This window comes from Oncorhynchus mykiss, chromosome 7 (assembly GCF_057628025.1).
Source record: "Oncorhynchus mykiss isolate SJ-2025 chromosome 7, ASM5762802v1, whole genome shotgun sequence".
Taxonomy (NCBI): domain Eukaryota; kingdom Metazoa; phylum Chordata; class Actinopteri; order Salmoniformes; family Salmonidae; genus Oncorhynchus; species Oncorhynchus mykiss.
Window position 1 is genome coordinate 58,651,002 of NC_143028.1, and position 19,791 is coordinate 58,670,792.

Below are 19,791 nucleotides of genomic sequence, written 5' to 3' on the forward strand. Positions count from 1 at the left end.
GACTCCCAATCACGGCCGGATGTGATACAGCCTGGATTCGAACCAGGTACTGTAGTGACGCCTCTTGCACTGAGATGCAGTCCCTTAGACACTTGCAAAGCATGCTGGGTATTATTTGAAAGTCAACATTTGGTCGGTGCAGACCATAGACAAATCTGAAATGATCATAGATGTCTACGCGATGTTTCACAAGTTTGAACAGCACAGTAGAGCACAGTACAGTAAAGTACAGTACGGTATGGTATGGCATGATACGGTGTAGGATAGTAGAATTTTATTCAGAATAGTTTAGTACAGTAGAGTACAGTACAATGTTGTGCAGTTTAGTATAGTTCAGTAGAGTAAAATATATTAGAGTAAAGTAGGGTACAATTCATCACACTATACTTTACTTTTATTTATTTTGCTGTATTCTACTGTGCTCTACTGTATTGCAGTCCCCTGTACTGTATCGTACTGTACTATACTCTACTTTTCTTTAAGGTACTGTGTACAGGATTATGTAATGTACTGTACTCTGCTGCACTCTACCGTACTTAGGGCTGGGTGGTATACCATATTTTACTATACACCGCTATTGATGCACGGACAGGTTTGGGTTTTTTCTTTAACTTCTATAACAGTATTTGAATGTTAAATGTGATATGCCATGTATAATGTCAATATTTATAGTTTAGACAGCTACTTGAGTCATCTCTCTCCGCTCTCTCTCTCTCTCTCTCTCCATGCCGCTTTCCACACAGACCTAGCCCTGCCCCCTGTCACTGAAGGAGCGCATTTGTTGTTGCTTGACCACAAGACACTTGCCTTCAGTCTGCATGGTCAATGCAGCATATGCAAAACGTCAGTACAGAGACAGTGGAGTCGCAATTCAACGGCTCAGACACGAGACGTATGTGGCAGGGTCTACAGACAATCACGGATTACAAAGGGAAAACGAGCCACGTTTTCCCTTTGACACCGACATCTTGCTCACAGACAAGCTAAACACCTTCGTAAGACATTTTAGCGTGTTAACCCTCGCAAGACGGCATCCCTAGCCGCGTCCTCAGAGCATGCGTAGACAAGCTGGCTGGAGTGTTTACGAACATATTCAATCTCTCCCCATCCCAGTCTGCTGTCCCCACTTGCTTCAAGATGTACACCATTGTTCCTGTACCCAAGAAAGCAAAGGATAACTGAGCTAAATGACTATCGCCCCGTAGCACTCACTCTGTCATCATGAAGTGCTTTGAAAGTTTAGTTATTAAGAATCATATCACCTTCACCTTTCCTGACACCCTAGACCCACTTCAATTTGCTTTCCACCCCAATAGATCCACAGACGATGCAATTGCCATCACACTGCACACTGTCCTATCCCATCTGGACAAGAAGAATACCTATGTCAGAATGCTGTTCATTGACTACAGCTCAGCCTTCAACACCATAGTACCCTCCAAGCTCATCATTAAGCTTGGGGCCCTGGGTCTGAACCCTGCCCTGCGCAACTTGGTCCTGGACTTCCTGACGGGCCGCCCCCAGGTGGTGAGGGTAGGAAACAACACCTCCACTTCGCTGATACTCAACACAGGGGCCCCACAAGTGTGTGTGTTTAGCCCCCTCCTGTACTCCCTGTTCACCATGACTGTGTGGCCATGCACACCTCCAACTCAATCATCAGGTTTGCAGACGGCACAACAGTAGGCCTGATTACCAACAATGATGAGAAAGCCTACAGGGAGGAGGTGAGGGCCCTCTTTGTGTGGTGCCAGGCAAATAACCTCTCCCTCAATGTCAACAAAACAAAGGAGCTGATCGTGGACTTCAGGAAACAGCAGAAGGTGCACTTGTGCATTTTTGTCAATACCACTCCGACATTGCTCGTCCTAATATTTATATATTTCTTAATTTCATTATTTTACTTTTAGATTTTTGTATTGTTGTGAATTGTTAGATACTACTGCACTGTTGGAGCTAGGAACACAAGCATTTCGCTACACCCGCAATAACATTTGCTAATATGTGTGTGTGACCAATACGTTTGATTTGACATGCAACAATGTTGGTTGAAGTTGAATTGAACAGCATAAAACAATTAGAATAGAGAAAGACCCATTGAAATCACTTAGAATGTACAGTATGTGTTGCCACTGTAAAATCACGCACTACTCATAAAGCACATTTTGAACTTTTTTTATTCAAAAACATAAAATACCGTCAAATACCTTCATACTGTAAAAATGTTTTAAAAATACTGTGATATGATATTTTGGACATTTCACCCAGCCCTAACCGTACTGTGCTGTCCAAACGTGAAACATGGATGTCTATGATTGGTCCAAATCTGAACCAAACATAGTCCTTGCCATGTCTGACTTTCTCTGTAATTAATTTCCTGTTGTTGGGCTTTGCACCACAATCGAATCAACCTGCCTTATAATAAATGAGATTGCTGTTTTGCTTCCTCTCTCCATGCCTCTGTCTTTCCTTAATGGAAGACTACACACTGCAGCAATTAATGTCATGTAATGACCAATATTCACATATGACCACTGATGAGGTTTCCTGTGTCCTGAGTCTCTATCTGCATCGCCTCCCTTCACACACAAGCACGCACACACAAGCACACACTTGTACAGACACACACCAAAGCTATCTTATCTGATGCAAAATCTAGGACACAGTCACCATCTAATGTACAGACCTCATATTTCCTGTATTAGTACCTCCTCCCAGCAGACGTGTACAAAGCAGCGGCCATTTCAAAGACGTGTGTCTAGCAACTCACCTAAAGCTGCAGCACTGGCTACACAGGTCAGACCAGGTAGGTAATGACAGCGTGAAATGTGGCAGGAAACACATGGTGGCATTAGAGGCAACATGCGCTCAGTAGGTTGACATTCTCCCCCTGCATATCTAACCTCAACAGTAAAGCTTAAAGTTCATGAAAGTCTGAAAGTTAGAACAAAAAAATCTGAAATCATTCATTAAGTATTCATGCGTTACAACAGCATCGTAAGCCATTGGTAAGAAAATTCCATGCTTGTAGGGAGACCCCATTGTTATTTTATACACAGATGACTCCATATTTGTACATGATCACAACTGCTGTCTGGAATATTAAAATGTGGTCTCAGACTTTCAATGGCTAATCACAAGAGAGTCCGAAGTTAAATAATTTCCAACCACCACAGGGACTTCAGACCCTCTGAGCAAAAAATATTCTCTCCTTAGAGTTGACACAATACCAACGACCCTGGTCCCTGCTACAGCTGTCCAATTCCATGCTCTGCTTGGGGAGAAGACAGGCCTGAACTCAGTTAATTTGAAGTTGTGTCTATGCTGTTTGAATTTAAGGTTGAGCAAATATGGTTAATGAAATTGTATTTTAAAATAGTAATATGTCAATATGTTTATGAAAGTTATCACAAAAATGTCACTTGTGATTATTTTGGCAGACGAGCAGAGTAGTTATTCTAACTGGTATGCCTAATGACAAAGTTATGACCTCTTGGCCTTGTAGTGTACACCTTCTCAGACAGCTGTGAACAGCTTGGTGGTTTGGGCTTTAGTCCCTGTACATTCATTGAACTACTTTTGTGTCTCTTTGTGGGGCATCTCACACTGCTATTACAGCCGAGCCAAACAAAGCCAGTAAGATTATAATTTTTAAAAATCAGCCCATACCTCTATTCATTGCATGATATGAGGGTTATCAACGACTCCACAAAAGGCAATTCAAACACTCACAAAAATCACCTGTGGTTTTATACAGTAGACAAATGCAACTGTTACGCTCCACTAAATTTTGTTTTCAAAGTTCAGGCCTACTCCCCCATTCTGTCACCTCAGCTGCCTACAAAGAGGATAGGACATGCGGTTTTAGCGTTGTTTTAAACATGTTCACATCACAAAGGGCATAAATGACACTGGCATGAATGTAATATGCTGCACTTTTCTTTAAAAAGGGCAACGTCATCCTGCGCACACTATGATCAATGACATATACTAACATCCTCTAAATATAACCAGTGCTTCAAATGTCAATTCAATCAAGAACAGTCATTTTATTGAAGGGGATCAAGACTCATTGTGTTGTCGCACATTTCTATACACTGGTACTCTCAGTTCTACTCTGACTATTTGCATAATTTATGACATAAGTCACCAACGTTCAGCCTCATTCAGGGCAAGCTGCGATATCCAACACAGCAGAGCAAATGCTGTATTTTGTATTATGAGACATTACTTAATATACACAGGTCAATAAACACAAACACATTTCCAAACATTTAAAATTGACTTTTATTGCTTAAAGGAGAGAGCAACATTTAAAAGTCAAGGTTACAAAGGGACAGCAAAAAAAATGGTTTTAGAAGGAATGTTGAGGAAAAAGGTTGAATGTGTTGACAGGCTGAAAATTCCTGATCCTAATAGTTTAGTATTCTTCTCCCTCATCCTCCCCCTCCACACTATCTGCTCCCACCTCTTCATAATCTTTCTCCAGGGCAGCCATGTCCTCCCTGGCCTCAGAGAACTCTCCCTCCTCCATACCCTCACCTACGTACCAGTGCACAAAAGCACGCTTGGCGTACATCAGGTCAAACTTGTGGTCAAGACGGGCCCAGGCCTCTGCCACTGCAGTGGTGTTGCTAAGCATGCACACTGCCCTCTGGACCTTGGCCAGATCTCCACCAGGTACCACAGTTGGTGGCTGGTAGTTGATACCAACCTTGAAACCAGTTGGGCACCAGTCTACAAACTGGATGGAGCGTTTTGTTTTGATGGTGGCAATGGCAGCATTGACATCTTTGGGCACAACGTCGCCACGGTACAGCAGACAGCAGGCCATGTACTTTCCATGACGTGGGTCACATTTCACCATCTGATTACATGGCTCAAAACAGGCGTTTGTGATCTCTGAAACAGTCAGCTGCTCATGGTAAGCCTTCTCTGCCGAGATCACTGGGGCATAGGTGGCCAGCGGGAAGTGGATACGGGGGTAGGGCACCAAGTTGGTCTGGAACTCTGTCAGATCAACATTGAGGGCACCATCGAATCGGAGGGATGCAGTGATGGAGGACACAATCTGACTGATCAACCTGTTAAGATTAGTGTAGGAGGGACGCTCGATATCAAGGTTCCTACGGCAGATGTCATAGATGGCCTCATTGTCTACCATGAAAGCACAATCAGAGTGCTCCAGGGTGGTGTGGGTGGTCAGGATGGCGTTGTAGGGCTCAACAACGGCTGTGGACACCTGGGGAGCTGGGTAGATGGAGAACTCAAGTTTGGACTTCTTGCCGTAGTCAACAGACAAGCGCTCCATCAACAGGGAGGTGAAACCAGAACCGGTGCCACCTCCAAAGCTGTGGAAGACCAGGAAGCCCTGGAGGCCAGTGCACTGGTCAGCCTGGAGAGAGAGGGAGGAGAGAAGATTTTACATTTTAGGTAATTATTGAAGACAATAAGTATGCAGGATGTACAATAAGACCACTAAAAAGGTTATTGGAGATTCTCACCAGTTTGCGGATCCTGTCCAGTACCAAGTCAATAATCTCTTTGCCGATGGTGTAATGCCCACGGGCGTAGTTGTTGGCTGCATCCTCCTTCCCAGTGATCAGCTGCTCAGGGTGGAAGAGCTGGCGGTAAGTTCCAGAACGCACCTCATCTGGAGAAAGATATCTGTTAGCTTTTCCCAAGACTAAAGAGATAGATCAAGGGTATTCAGCCGGGAGTCCCCCTATAGGTCGGCAAAGAAACTGCAGTAGGTCCACAAATATATAGGAATTCATTTAATTGTTTTTATGAATATTGCTAGCAACAAAATAGACAGATTTTGAATTACATGACTACAGGAAAATAGAAAATCTTTCTAATGATTTCAACTTTTTTCTTCAATTCCTAATATTGAGTCAATTCCACCCATTGGAGCGAATTACACACTCACTGAAGTGTGTGCCATAGGCTTTGACAAAGCACCCACAAGTACCAGTCGCAGCAAGTGTCACTGGTAAGCTTTCTTTGACTGAATACATCTTTGCAAACACAAAAATGTATTTGTCTATTAGCTGGAAAGGTAACTACAATGTTAGAGTTTAGTTTACACTTCCTCTTCCAATTATAATGTGGGGAAGTTAATTAATATAAACAATATCCCAAATCTATTCATTTTAAAATTCTCCTTGCCAGTCATTCACCTGATGACAAGACATTAACATTTTTTAATTGCTAACATTTGATGGGGACGGCGATTTGCCTGACTGGGCGGCACTAGGCAAGAAAAGGTTTAAGACCACTGAGATAGCCCAATGGTAACAGAACGTCACCGTTTCAAGACAAAGTAATCTTACCTATGACAGTGGGCTCCAGATCTACAAACACAGCCCTGGGGACGTGCTTTCCAGCTCCAGTCTCACTGAAGAAGGTGTTGAAGGAGTCATCTCCTCCTCCAATGGTCTTGTCACTGGGCATCTTGCCATCGGGCTGGATCCCATGCTCAAGACAGTACAGCTCCCAGCATGCATTGCCGATCTGGACACCAGCCTGGCCCACGTGGACAGAGATACACTCACGCTGTGGGAAAAGGTCAAATCATGTCAAATTGAGTACTCAGATATTGGTAGTTTTTCCCTACAGAAGCATTTCAGTTAATAGAAAGAGAAACACCTTTTCATGAATTTACCATTATGACTGTGGTCCTATGTGTATCTGTGTTTTCAAGTTATGCATAGCTTTGGCTTGAACACCAGCATACCCAGGTCACCTGACTCACTGATTACATGCAGCTATGGGGGATAAAGGCCTGCTCCTGTTGGTGTCAGAGCAAGAACATGACTTGCAGGCAGTAGGTGTTGGAGTAGAATAGCCTACTAGCCCTGAATCACTGAAGGGTTTAGCCTTGAGTGTTAACAGGTCTTCTGAATTGAATCAAGTTTTAGACTGAGAAATTTAAGGAGACACTTCCATACCATTAGTGTATTTCATAGGCTACAACCACACACTAATAATGGATTTAAATATATACATTTGGCCTAACCAAACAATGACGAAGAATTTACTAATGATTTTAGTGTTATAGGCTATGGCAAAGTCCTTGCTCTGCTTGTCATCCTTTTAACATGAAGTCACCATTCGGTGCGCTTGACAATGGGAGCGATTATTGCTGTTGTCTGTGGTAATCTCCGTTGCAAATGCAATTTAGTCATTATGTCAAAGATTAGCGATGTATAGGGAGCAGTATAAAATCCATGATATGGCACGATTGTAACGATGTTATTTTCCGCGGGCAGAAAATAAAGTGTAATAAAAATCGCCGCAATGGAGATGCAGATCGAGGCAAATATAGCATTTGAATTGGTACTGCCTTCTACAAAACGAAATACCAAAATAAAATGTGTAATACAGGTATTTGGACTATAGGGGGTTTACTATAGGCCTATAAACGGATTAGAATCATAAAATAGGCTACATCAGGCCGTACTTTCCTTTCTCTACACAACATGGGCAAACACGTGGTCAGATTTCCACAGATTATTCTGCTATAACTTTGACACCTGCCCGCCCTGTCATTCGATTAAATTCTTACTGCTCATAACATTTCCCACCCCAAGAACTTTCACGGGCGTTAGTCTATAAAATGCGAGATTGTGTAAATCACATGATTAAGTCATTTTAATTGTGAGATGATTTCCGATTTTACACTGTAGCCTAGCCTACAGTTATGATTGTGACCATGACCGCATTGACACAATGAACCCGCCCTGCTCTTTTGAGTTGACCGCGTGCCACTTTCCGCAATGCAACAATGTAACAAAGCAAGAACGCTATGGTCAACGAGCGAGGCGATAGGAGAAGGAAGAATAAGCGCCGCCCTACATCAGGAATAGAAGGCCTCTGAAGCTGTGGCGCAGCAGTAGAACTTAACGAAGACTTAATCGACATATGTTAAAGGTCACTTTGATATGCTAACACAAAGACAATAATATTATGGCATTTTTATGCCGTCTATACGTGTCAAATCGGATCATGTCTGATGATGGTCACTGAATCCCCCCCCAAAACAAATATAATCATACAAAAGAACGGGTTCTTAAGACATTAAAAGATATAGGCAAGTTTCACGGTGTCATGTTTGATTGGTATTTCATAACATAAATTGTATTACGCGATGATGACACCACATTTAAAGTACATCACAATTCCAGTCATTTTCATATTCAAACTTACCATGTCTAAGATTAGGTGTTTAAAAGAGCAGTAAAGATAAAAATAAGAAACCGTAGATTTACGACCAACTCTCACAGAGGGACCTTTAGGAGTCTAATGTGAGAAGTTTAAGCAATGCGACAGGGTGGGGCTTTTTATACTGCTTATGACGGTCCACCACATTCGGGCGGGCTTTGGACACAAATGTACCACCCATCTGGCTAAAAGAGGCGTTCTTGATCGTTCTATTGGACCATTTGAACACGTAGGCGTACGTGGATGCCGATGACACGAAAGAAGGAATCCGTTAGGTTTATAATGTAGGCTACAACCAAAGTTCAAGGCAGTTAGGATCAGCAAATTCCCATTGCATGACAAAGTAGGCTACTGTCACACAGTCAAGAGCGATATTCTAAAACTATGTTAGATATAAGATAACTGAAAACGATAACAAAGTAATCTTAACACAATAGCCAACATATTTTTACGCCATCCTTAGATTTATTTATCTTATATGTTTTTGCTTTACATTTAATTTTTTTTATATTTAGAGATATTTTTTTTAGATATTTTGTGGAACTGCTTTTGCTAATGGCTAGTAATTCTGCAGCTGAGAATCTTTCTATGGTGACTTTGTAGCCTGTCATTTGGAGGACACTGTTGTCATTTTACTGGTCTCAAGAAAACACTTACTTTGCCCTAGCTTCTTTGAGACAAGACACTTGGGATAGGTGCTTATGTAAGACTCAAGACTTTGAGGAAAAGGAATGAATATAGGCCTAGGCTGTTTTAGGCACTTCTAATATTAGCCTATTGGTTTGGTAGGCTATAAGAAAATGTAACCTGGTATGTCATGGAAAACTGGAGTAGGCTGTAGCCTATAGGTTTTTTCCTCTATATTCAAATATGTATAATACCTCAAACATTTAGTGCAATAGCTACAGTGGACACATTAGATACCAACATTGATGGCAACATTAAAGTGGGTTTTAGACAATCTTTCAGTCCAAAGATGAATGGATGTGCCCTTAGCTCAACCACACATACACACACACACACACACACACACACATACGCTCACCAGCCACTTTGCTGAGTCATTAAAGGGGGCTATTACACAGTGATTCATGAAGAACAGAAGCAGAAGGCATGATATTTTGGCCGGGTTTGGTCGGTGTAGGCCGTCATTGTAAATAATAATTTGTTATTAACTGACTTGCCTAGTTAAAAAAAGGTTAAATAAAAAATCAAATAAAAAATAATATTAGAAATGAAAATGTAACATGTTGTTTTGTGCTACACCTGCTTACAAGAACTACTATCATGATCTCCATAAATGGTCACAGAATGAATAGGCCTTGCCCTAAAGATGCTAGATTACATAAGGCATGAAAAATGGATAGCATCACTGTTTTTGAAATATATGCCAAAAAACGGACAGTGATCTGTCAGTAGAGTATTTCTGGTACAGTGTAGGCCTACTCATGAAACAGCAGATACTACAACCATGCCAAACCACAGGAGAGAGCCAGAGTTTTTGATTATGAATATATTGTTTATAAAGCCTTGCACCAGTCCAACTAGCTTAGCAAACTGCTAAGGATAACAATTTGTCAAATTTCCTGCTAAGGCAAATATAACATTTCAAATGTCTCATCGGTATGAAAACTGAGCTTTGCCACATACTGCAAGTAAAATAAATAATTGGACATTACAGAGACAGACATACTGTATAGTCTAGATAAAAGTAACGTTAGCAAAATAAGTATTTTCCTTGGGTATATAAACTTACTGATATCAATTTACTCCGTGCTCACTTACAGTGCATTGCGAAAGTATGCGGCCCCCTTGAACTTTGCGACCTTTTGCCACATTTCAGGCTTCAAACATAAAGATATAAAACTGTATTTTTTTTGTGAAGAATCAACAACAAGTGGGACACAATCATGAAGTGGAACGACATTTATTGGATATTTCAAACTAATCAAAAACTGAAAAATTGGGCGTGCAAAATTATTCAGCCCCTTTACTTTCAGTGCAGCAAACTCTCTCCAGAAGTTCAGTGAGGATCTCTGAATGATCCAATGTTGACCTAAATGACTAATGATGATAAATACAATCCACCTGTGTGTAATCAAGTCTCCGTATAAATGCACCTGCACTGTGATAGTCTCAGAGGTCCGTTAAAAGCGCAGAGAGCATCATGAAGAACAAGGAACACACCAGGCAGGTCCGAGATACTGTTGTGAAGAAGTTTAAAGCAGGATTTGGATACAAAAAGATTTCCCAAGCTTTAAACATCCCAAGGAGCACTGTGCAAGCGATAATATTGAAATGGAAGGAGTATCAGACCACTGCAAATCTACCAAGACCTGGCCGTCCCTCAAAATTTTCAGCTCATACAAGGAGAAGACTGATCAGAGATGCAGCCAAGAGGCCCATGATCACTCTGGATGAACTGCAGAGATCTACAGCTGAGGTGGGAGACTCTGTCCATAGGACAACAATCAGTCGTATATTGCACAAATCTGGCCTTTATGGAAGAGTGGCAAGAAGAAAGCCATTTCTTAAAGATATCCATAAAAAGTGTCATTTAAAGTTTGCCACAAGCCACCTGGGAGACACACCAAACATGTGGAAGAAGGTGCTCTGGTCAGATGAAACCAAAATTGAACTTTTTGGTAACAATGCAAGACGTTATGTTTGGTGTAAAAGCAACACAGCTCATCACCCTGAACACACCATCCCCACTGTCAAACATGGTGGTGGCAGCATCATGGTTTGGGCCTGCTTTTCTTCAGCAGGGACAGGGAAGATGGTTAAAATTGATGGGAAGATGGATGGAGCCAAATACAGGACCATTCTGGAAGAAAACCTGATGGAGTCTGCAAAAGACCTGAGACTGGGACGGAGATTTGTCTTCCAACAAGACAATGATCCAAAACATAAAGCAAAATCTACAATGGAATGGTTCAAAAATAAACATATCCAGGTGTTAGAATGGCCAAGTCAAAGTCCAGACCTGAATCCAATCGAGAATCTGTGGAAAGAACTGAAAACTGCTGTTCACAAATGCTCTCCATCCAACCTCACTGAGCTCGATCTGTTTTGCAAGGAGGAATGGGAAAAAATGTCAGTCTCTCGATGTGCAAAACTGATAGAGACATACCCCAAGCGACTTACAGCTGTAATCGCAGCAAAAGGTGGCGCTACAAAGTATTAACTTAAGGGGGCTGAATAATTTTGCACGCCCAATTTTTCAGTTTTTGAATTGTTAAAAAAGTTTGAAATATCCAATAAATGTCGTTCCACTTCATGATTGTGTCCCACTTGTTGTTGATTCTTCACAAAAAAATACAGTTTTATATCTTTATGTTTGAAGCCTGAAATGTGGCAAAAGGTCGCAAAGTTCAAGGGGGCCGAATACTTTCGCAATGCACTGTATCTGGATGTGATTCATAACATTGTTACAGGATTAATAACAAAGAAACAGAATAACCTTCATTGATGATTTTATTGGGCACTCGCCACAAACGCACAGATGAAGCAAGGACATCAGCCTTGTGAGTAAGCACATTTTAAAAGACTTGTGGGCTACACCTTACCACCCTGCTACTTCATGATGTTTGTTGTTCAAGGCAGAATTATAGAAAAAAATAATTAAGTCATTCTTAGCTCTGGTTCACCTAGTGATGTGTGAATTTGGCATAGGAATTAAGAAATATTTAATACTCCTCTCCCTCCTCCTCTCCCTCTCCCTCAATGGAGTCGATGCCCACCTCTTCATAATCTTTCTCCAGGGCAGCCATGTCCTCCCTGGCCTCAGAGAACTCTCCCTCCTCCATACCCTCACCTACGTACCAGTGCACAAAAGCACGCTTGGCGTACATCAGGTCAAACTTGTGGTCAAGACGGGCCCAGGCCTCTGCCACTGCAGTGGTGTTGCTAAGCATGCACACTGCCCTCTGGACCTTGGCCAGATCTCCACCAGGTACCACAGTTGGTGGCTGGTAGTTGATACCAACCTTGAAACCAGTTGGGCACCAGTCTACAAACTGGATGGAGCGTTTTGTTTTGATGGTGGCAATGGCAGCATTTACATCTTTGGGCACAACGTCGCCACGGTACAGCAGACAGCAGGCCATGTACTTGCCGTGACGTGGGTCACATTTCACCATCTGATTTGCTGGCTCAAAGCAAGCATTTGTGATCTCAGACACTGAGAGCTGCTCATGGTAAGCCTTCTCTGCCGAGATCACTGGGGCATAGGTGGCCAGCGGGAAGTGGATACGGGGGTAGGGCACCAAGTTGGTCTGGAACTCTGTCAGATCAACATTGAGGGCACCATCGAATCGGAGGGATGCAGTGATGGAGGACACAATCTGACTGATCAACCTGTTAAGATTAGTGTAGGAGGGACGCTCGATATCAAGGTTCCTACGGCAGATGTCATAGATGGCCTCATTGTCTACCATGAAAGCACAATCAGAGTGCTCCAGGGTGGTGTGGGTGGTCAGGATGGCGTTGTAAGGGCTCAACAACGGCTGTGGACACCTGGGGAGCTGGGTAGATGGAGAACTCAAGTTTGGACTTCTTGCCATAGTCAACAGACAAGCGCTCCATCAACAGGGAGGTGAAACCAGAACCGGTGCCACCTCCGATGCTGTGGAAGACCAGGAAGCCCTGGAGGCCAGTGCACTGGTCAGCCTGGAGAGAGAGGGAGGAGAGAAGATTTTACATTTTAGGTAATTATTGAAGACAATAAGTATGCAGGATGTACAATAAGACCACTAAAAAGGTTATTGGAGATTCTCACCAGTTTGCGGATCCTGTCCAGTACCAAGTCAATAATCTCTTTGCCGATGGTGTAATGCCCACGGGCGTAGTTGTTGGCTGCATCCTCCTTCCCAGTGATCAGCTGCTCAGGGTGGAAGAGCTGGCGGTAAGTTCCAGAACGCACCTCATCTGGAGAAAGATATCTGTTAGCTTTTCCCAAGACTAAAGAGATAGATCAAGGGTATTCAGCCGGGAGTCCCCCTATAGGTCGGCAAAGAAACTGCAGTAGGTCCACAAATATATAGGAATTCAATTAATTGTTTTTATGAATATTGCTAGCAACAAAATAGACAGATTTTGAATTACATGACTACAGGAAAATAGAAAATCTTTCTAATGATTTCAACTTTTTCTTCAATTCCTAATATTGAGTCAATTCTGTGCGCACCTCATCTGGAACAAAGAAAGACCTGTTAGCTGAAGAAGTCAAGACTGAGATAGCACAGTGTCATCATCATTTTTTCAAGACAAAGTGATCGTACCAATGACAGTGGCTCCAGATCTACAAACACAGCCCTGGGGACATGCTTGCCAGCTCCAGTCTCACTGAAGAAGGTGTTGAAGGAGTCGTCCTCTCCTCCGATGGTCTTGTCACTGGGCATCTGGATCCCGTGCTCCAGACAGTAGAGTTCCCAGCATGTATTGCCCATCTGGACTCCAGCCTGACCTACTTGAACTGATATACACTCATGCTGGTTGAAAAAATAAACAAGTATATCAATCATTTAAAAAAATTATGACTTTCCAATTCATTTCCAAATTAATTTATAGGAAATCACAACCAGTCATAATGAGACCTTTGAAGTCTGAGTATGTTATTTTGGTCCGATTTCCTGGAAAGAGATTCATTTTAGTCCTGGACAAAAACGTATTTCAAGGGAGATTCTCCATTGACCACCTTTAGTAATCCAGGGCTAGGCTTAATCTGAGTCCAGGAAACTGGCCATTGAAGTCAGAATGTGTTTTACACAGTCACTCTTAATATCATAGCCTAGCACCTAGGGCCATAACTGCTGATATCATAAAAAAATACATTTTTGAAATGCCAAGTCAGATTTGGTGCCATTCTGCACAGACATGCTGAGAGACAAACTATATATTTACAGTGTGCTAAAATGGTGTGGCAGATGTTAGCTTACCTCACTGAGTCCAAAATGAATAATTAAAGTAAGTGAAAATAATAGTCTACACCATAATACATATTTCCCTTAAATTAATTTATCTTACATTTTAGAATTGTTCTATAAAATACTATTTATCTGATAAATTACACATAGTAGCCTATTATAATTCTATTGCAACTGTATCCCTTCACATAGGCCTAAATTAACTGTTTGGATTTGGCCAAAACATGCTTTTGCTTTTGTATGACTGAATTCACACCCGTACCAAATTTTCTTAGGGAGTGGCTTGCTTTGTGTGGCAGAGCAGTTTGTTACAGATGCCTTTCGATTCATTTAGGATGTTCCTATAAAAAACGTGGGTTTGAACCCTAAAAACCATCTTTCAACAAAACACAACATCAGAAACTTAGGAAAATATCAAACTCTCTACTACTAAACGCGCATTTATTGTAAGAATGCTAGAACATGCACGACCTACAATACCCATGAATTCTTTCTAGCCGCCCATAATCAACATTTCGAATATTTCATTGCAAATGTAACCACTCTCTCATTATGGAACATCTCACCATTTGTATACCCAAGTGTGCAAAACAATTATATACAACTATTTTTTATAACGAAATTAACAGCTCACCATTTTGATTCCTTTATGAGGAAAGAAATGATAGCGGCGTCGAAAAGATGTACAGTGAGTGAGTGCACTCTTCTCTTCCAGAAGCAGCAGAGAAGGGCGCGGGCCATTGCGGGAGGAGGAGGGGGGTGCTTTCTCATTGAATGAGTCAGGCAGCGACACACAGGCACAGTCCACTCCAGAATCGCGGACAAAATACAAAGCATGTTCGCAGATAATTACCTTGTTTTTAGTTGTATTACTATATTACTATAATTTGAAAGTCGAAATGAAACAGGCCTATGTAATACACAATGTAGATCAAATATAACTCCATGAGAGTGAGATAAAGTGAATTGGTATTGACCAATTATTTAATTATGTGAATATGATTGTTTTAGTGTCGAGGAAAAACATTCAGGGTTAGCATTATGTGCTGTAGTCTCACAAGCCATTACTGAGGTCTAACTAGCAGCAATGGACACACCTTTTATAGAGGGCCTTATGCTGCATGACACTGGGCGTAGGCCTATGTGAGATAAATAACATGTAAAAAACTGGTGCTGAATGATCAAATCTACCCCTTCAAAACACACAGACTGCATGCGGCACATGCACTCTATTTTGTAAGTCAATTAAGTATTTAGTCCCACATCTCCTTGAGCTTTGGGTGCTGAACTAAATTCTGTGCCAACAACACAGCCCTGTGCTAAAATGCTGAGTAGGCTATCTAGCACTACATTAGACCTATATATTGCCTCTGTCATTAGATGTCATTCAAAAAACATGAGCTGGCGCGCACCCAAAATAATAGTTTGGTGGAGGTGCTAACTAACGTCAAATAAACTATAAACTATCAAAATAAAGAAAGTTGCACACTCCATGTATAAACTCCCAGCAATTGAATGGGTATTTAGCAACGTTTCGGCATCACCCAGACCCTGAGGAAGGCACAGTGATGCCCAAACGTTCGGAAATAGCCATTCAATTGCTGGGAGTTTATACATGGAGTATGCGACTTTCTTTATTTTGAGAGTTTAGATTGGATGTCATTCAAACACAGTCAATTCATTGAGATGGAGAGGATGCAAACCAGTATAGAATCTCACAAAATACCTATTTTTCCATTCATGACAATTTCACATATGCATATTTAAAATGCAAAAAGTGTCACAAAATAAAATTATATCAAAATAAAAATAAAAATGGAAAAGATGAGAAGTTGTGTAGATGCTTGACAGAAATGTTAAGGGCCGAACATTTAGAAGTGCCAGAGTTCATTACATCTATTACAATAGAGTATGGATTTGGCTGCACCAACCTCCTCCTTCTAACCCCCGCTTCCCCCCTAGTCTGCCAGGCAGCCAGCATCCGCCCCTCTTTGTTCAATGTTTTGCAGCAGTGACGTCACTCCTCTGCAGTGGATCGAGTGACCGGTGATGTGTCACTGTGTTCAGTTACCAGCAAACACATGGCCCCTCAGCTGTCTTCCTTCTCCTCTCCCTGTCCCAGCTGTTTGTCACTTCTTTTCCTCTCCCTGTGTCCGGAATACCCATTGACACACACACACACACACACACACACACACATCATTTCAACAATATTGGTCTGAGGGCAAAGGGATTAAGGAGGAGATGGGGGCTGTGTTTGAAAGAGACAGCTGCATCAGATTGTCCTGACTGCCCCTCCCTGCCCATCTGCCTGACTTGCATGCCATCCCAACTCAGCAATTACAGACAGATGGAGCACTTACACTTTCTTCCCCTTTAGGATTGTCCAAAACATAGTATCAAGATACTAAATATCAAGATGTCGAGCATGAATAAATAAATAGCCTAACTGCTCTTAGTGTATGTTAGCAGGTGCATGCCAATCTTATTTATCGTCAGGAAGTATGCTGTTATGAGGAAAAAAAAAAAAAATATATATATATATATATATATATATATTTTCCTCCTGAAACATGAGGAGACCTATACAATTAATCTATTGCCACCACAAGGCTTTGATGATAATCTATGGGAGAATATGACAGGAACAGTTTTTTTTTAACCTTTATTTAACTAGGCAAGCCAGTTAAGAAAAAAATCTTATTTACAATGACGGCCTACCCCGGCCAAAGTCTTGTCACGCCCTGACCAGGTCAGGGTGTGATGTGGGGTGGGCATTCTATGTTGTATTTTCTATGTTTTGTATTTCCTTGTTTTGGCCGGTATGGTTCTCAATCAGGGACAGCTGTCTGTCGTTGTCTCTGATTGGGAACCATACTTAGGCAGCACTTTTTCCCCACCTGTCTTTGTGGGTAGTTAACTTTGTTTGTGGCACATAGCCCTTAAGCTTCGCAGTTGTTTTTGTATTGTTTTTGGCGGCATCTTCCTAATAAAAAGGAATATGTACGCTCACCATGCTGCGCTTTGGTCTACGTCATTCGACGGCCGTGACAACTCTAACCCGGACCACACTGGGCCAATTGTGTGCCGCCCTAGTATGTGTATGAATGCTGAACAAAGATAAACTTTGCATTTGTGGTGGCACTAAATATGACAGAAGTCAATACACATGGCAACATAAAAACCAAACTGAGTGATAATGGTGAATGTGGGCTAGTGATGTTTATGCATGGCTTTGTGTGAGGCTCTGCAGGGTATGTGGCAGACAATGGGCAATTGGTAACATCTGCTAGTAGAACCTGAATGTTGAATGTGGTGCTCTCTAATGGCTTAGCAGGGATCCAGAAAAGCTGGGTTTCCCTTGGTTATTTATGTTTACCCATGTAGCCTACTTAACTCTGCAGCAAGATGCTTAAAGGCTAGTCTCAAAAACCCGATCCCAGGCAACAGTGACTAGTCTCTGGTTGGCATAGAAGAACTACATCACTGCCTACGTCACTACTTTATTCGCTTGAATAAAATACAAAATAGTATCTAGGAAGATGGAGACCATAAAGCTTATTTTTAATGGGGGTATTTTGCAAGTAGCTTCCAACTAACTTAATTAAAACTACTGCAAGGGTTTTGCCAGCAACTTTGGTTCTGACATGTCTGCCTCGTGATTTGGTGGGAGAGTACCCGGAATAAAACATTTTCCCTTGTCGACATAGGCAGTTACGTAGTTCCTCTTTGCCAATAGAGTCCATCATTGAAACCAGACCCTAGCCAATGACCACGTTTACATACACACAGTATTCCGGATAGCAGCTCATATCCCGCTTAAAATCTTATTTGGGATAAGCTGTTTACATGCACCTTTGATATCCCGCTCAAGAGTATCCCTGTATCCATGAATAAACAGAATATTCCTAATTTAAGTTCATATGGGTTAAATGGAATATTAACTGAAATCTGGACACTGACAGTAGGCCTAGAACCTCTCATGTGTAGCATAATAGAATAACTATATAATAATACATCCTGCAGTATTATGCATTTCTTGCAGTAAAATTATACAACAAATGTTTATTTTGTATTGGGAACAAAACAGAGAAATATGATTTCTTTCTTTCAGCATTAGGTTACAGCCTGAATTCAAAATACATGTAATTGCTTTATTCCCCTCACCCATCTACAAACTATACAAAGTGAAAACATGTTTTTATCATTTTTTGCAAATGTATTGAAAATGAAATACATTTTCAATACATATGTTCACACACCTGAGTCAATACTTTGTAGAAGCACCTTTGGTAACGATTACAGCTGTGAGTTTTTCTGGGTACCTTGATTGTTCAACATTTGCCCATTAAGCTCCTCAAAGCTCTTGACAAATTGGTTGTTGATCATTGCTAGACAACCATTTTCTGGTATTGCCATAGATTTTCAAGTAGATTTAAGTCAAAACTGTAACTTGGCCACTCAGGAACATTCACTGTCTTCTTCGTAAGCAACTCCAGTGTATATTTGGCCTTGTGTTTTAGGTTATTGTCCTGCTGAAAGGTGAATTTGTAACCCAGTGTCTGTTGGAAAGCACACTGAACCAGGTTTTTCTCTAGGATTTTACGTGCTTAGCTCTATTCCATTTATGTTTAACCCCCCAAAAACTCCCCAGTCCTTAACAATTACAAGCATACCCATAACATGATGCAGCCACCACTATGCTTTAAAATATGGAGAGTGGTACTCAGTAATGTCCTGTATTGGATTTGCCCCAAACATAGCACTTTGTATTCAGGACAAAAAGTGAATTGCACTGCCACATTTTTTTTGCAGTACTGCTTTAGTGCCTTGTTGCAAACAGGATGCATGTTTTGGAATATTTTTATTCTGTACAGGTTTACTTATTTTTACTCTGTCAATTGGGTTAGTCTTGAGGAGTAACTACAATGTTGTTGATCCATTATCAGTTTTCTTCTTTCACAGCTGTTAAACTCTGTAACTGTTTTAAAGTCACCATTGGCTTCCTTCCACTCTGGTAACTGAGTTAGGAAGGATGCCTGTATCTTTGTAGTGACTGGGTATTGATACACCATCCAAAGTGTAATTAATCATTTCACCATACTCAAATGGATATTCAATGCATTTTTACCCATCTACCAATAGTTGCCCTTCTTTGTGAGGTAATGACAAACCTCCCTGGTCTTTGTGGTTGAATCTGTATTTGAAATTCACTGCTCGACTCAGGGACCTTACAGATAATTGTATAGAGATGAGGGAGTGAGTCCATGCAACTTATTTAGACATGTCATTACAAAGGGGATGGATACTTATTGACTCAAGACATTTTAGCTTACATTTTTTAAATTAATTTGTAAAAATGTCAAAAACATAATTCCACTTTGACATTATGTGGTATTGTGTGTTGGCCAGTGACCAACACATCTCAATTTAATCCATTTTAAATGAAGGCTGTAACACAACAAACTGTGGAAAAAGTCAAAACCGGTGAATAGTTTCTGAAGGTACTGTATATGCTGACCATATGGTACTCCTTTCACTGCAATAAATTATGTGGCAAAATCTTGCGAAAACAACAAACAGGACCAATGCACTGATTTCACAAGGCTGTCTGCTGCTTGGATCTCTCTCACCAAAG

At 41.3% G+C, this 19,791-nt stretch overlaps 1 protein-coding gene and 1 pseudogene across 2 annotated transcripts; both read right to left on the minus strand.

Moving 5' to 3' along the window:
• Positions 1–4,269: 4,269 nt before the first annotated feature.
• On the minus strand, positions 4,270–8,320 carry LOC110528227 (tubulin alpha-1C chain). Its single transcript, XM_021610100.3, has 4 exons — positions 8,212–8,320; positions 6,336–6,558; positions 5,505–5,653; positions 4,270–5,395 (listed from the first exon to the last, which is right to left on the minus strand). Exons 1-4 carry the CDS (start codon positions 8,212–8,214, stop codon positions 4,421–4,423), a joined length of 1,350 nt encoding a protein of 449 aa, XP_021465775.1. The 5' UTR covers positions 8,215–8,320; the 3' UTR covers positions 4,270–4,420.
• A 3,365-nt stretch (positions 8,321–11,685) lies between these two features.
• On the minus strand, positions 11,686–13,691 carry LOC110528229 (tubulin alpha chain-like; annotated as a pseudogene). Its single transcript, XR_016497358.1, has 3 exons — positions 13,516–13,691; positions 13,007–13,169; positions 11,686–12,897 (listed from the first exon to the last, which is right to left on the minus strand). The product of XR_016497358.1 is annotated as a tubulin alpha chain-like (transcript).
• Positions 13,692–19,791: the final 6,100 nt, after the last annotated feature.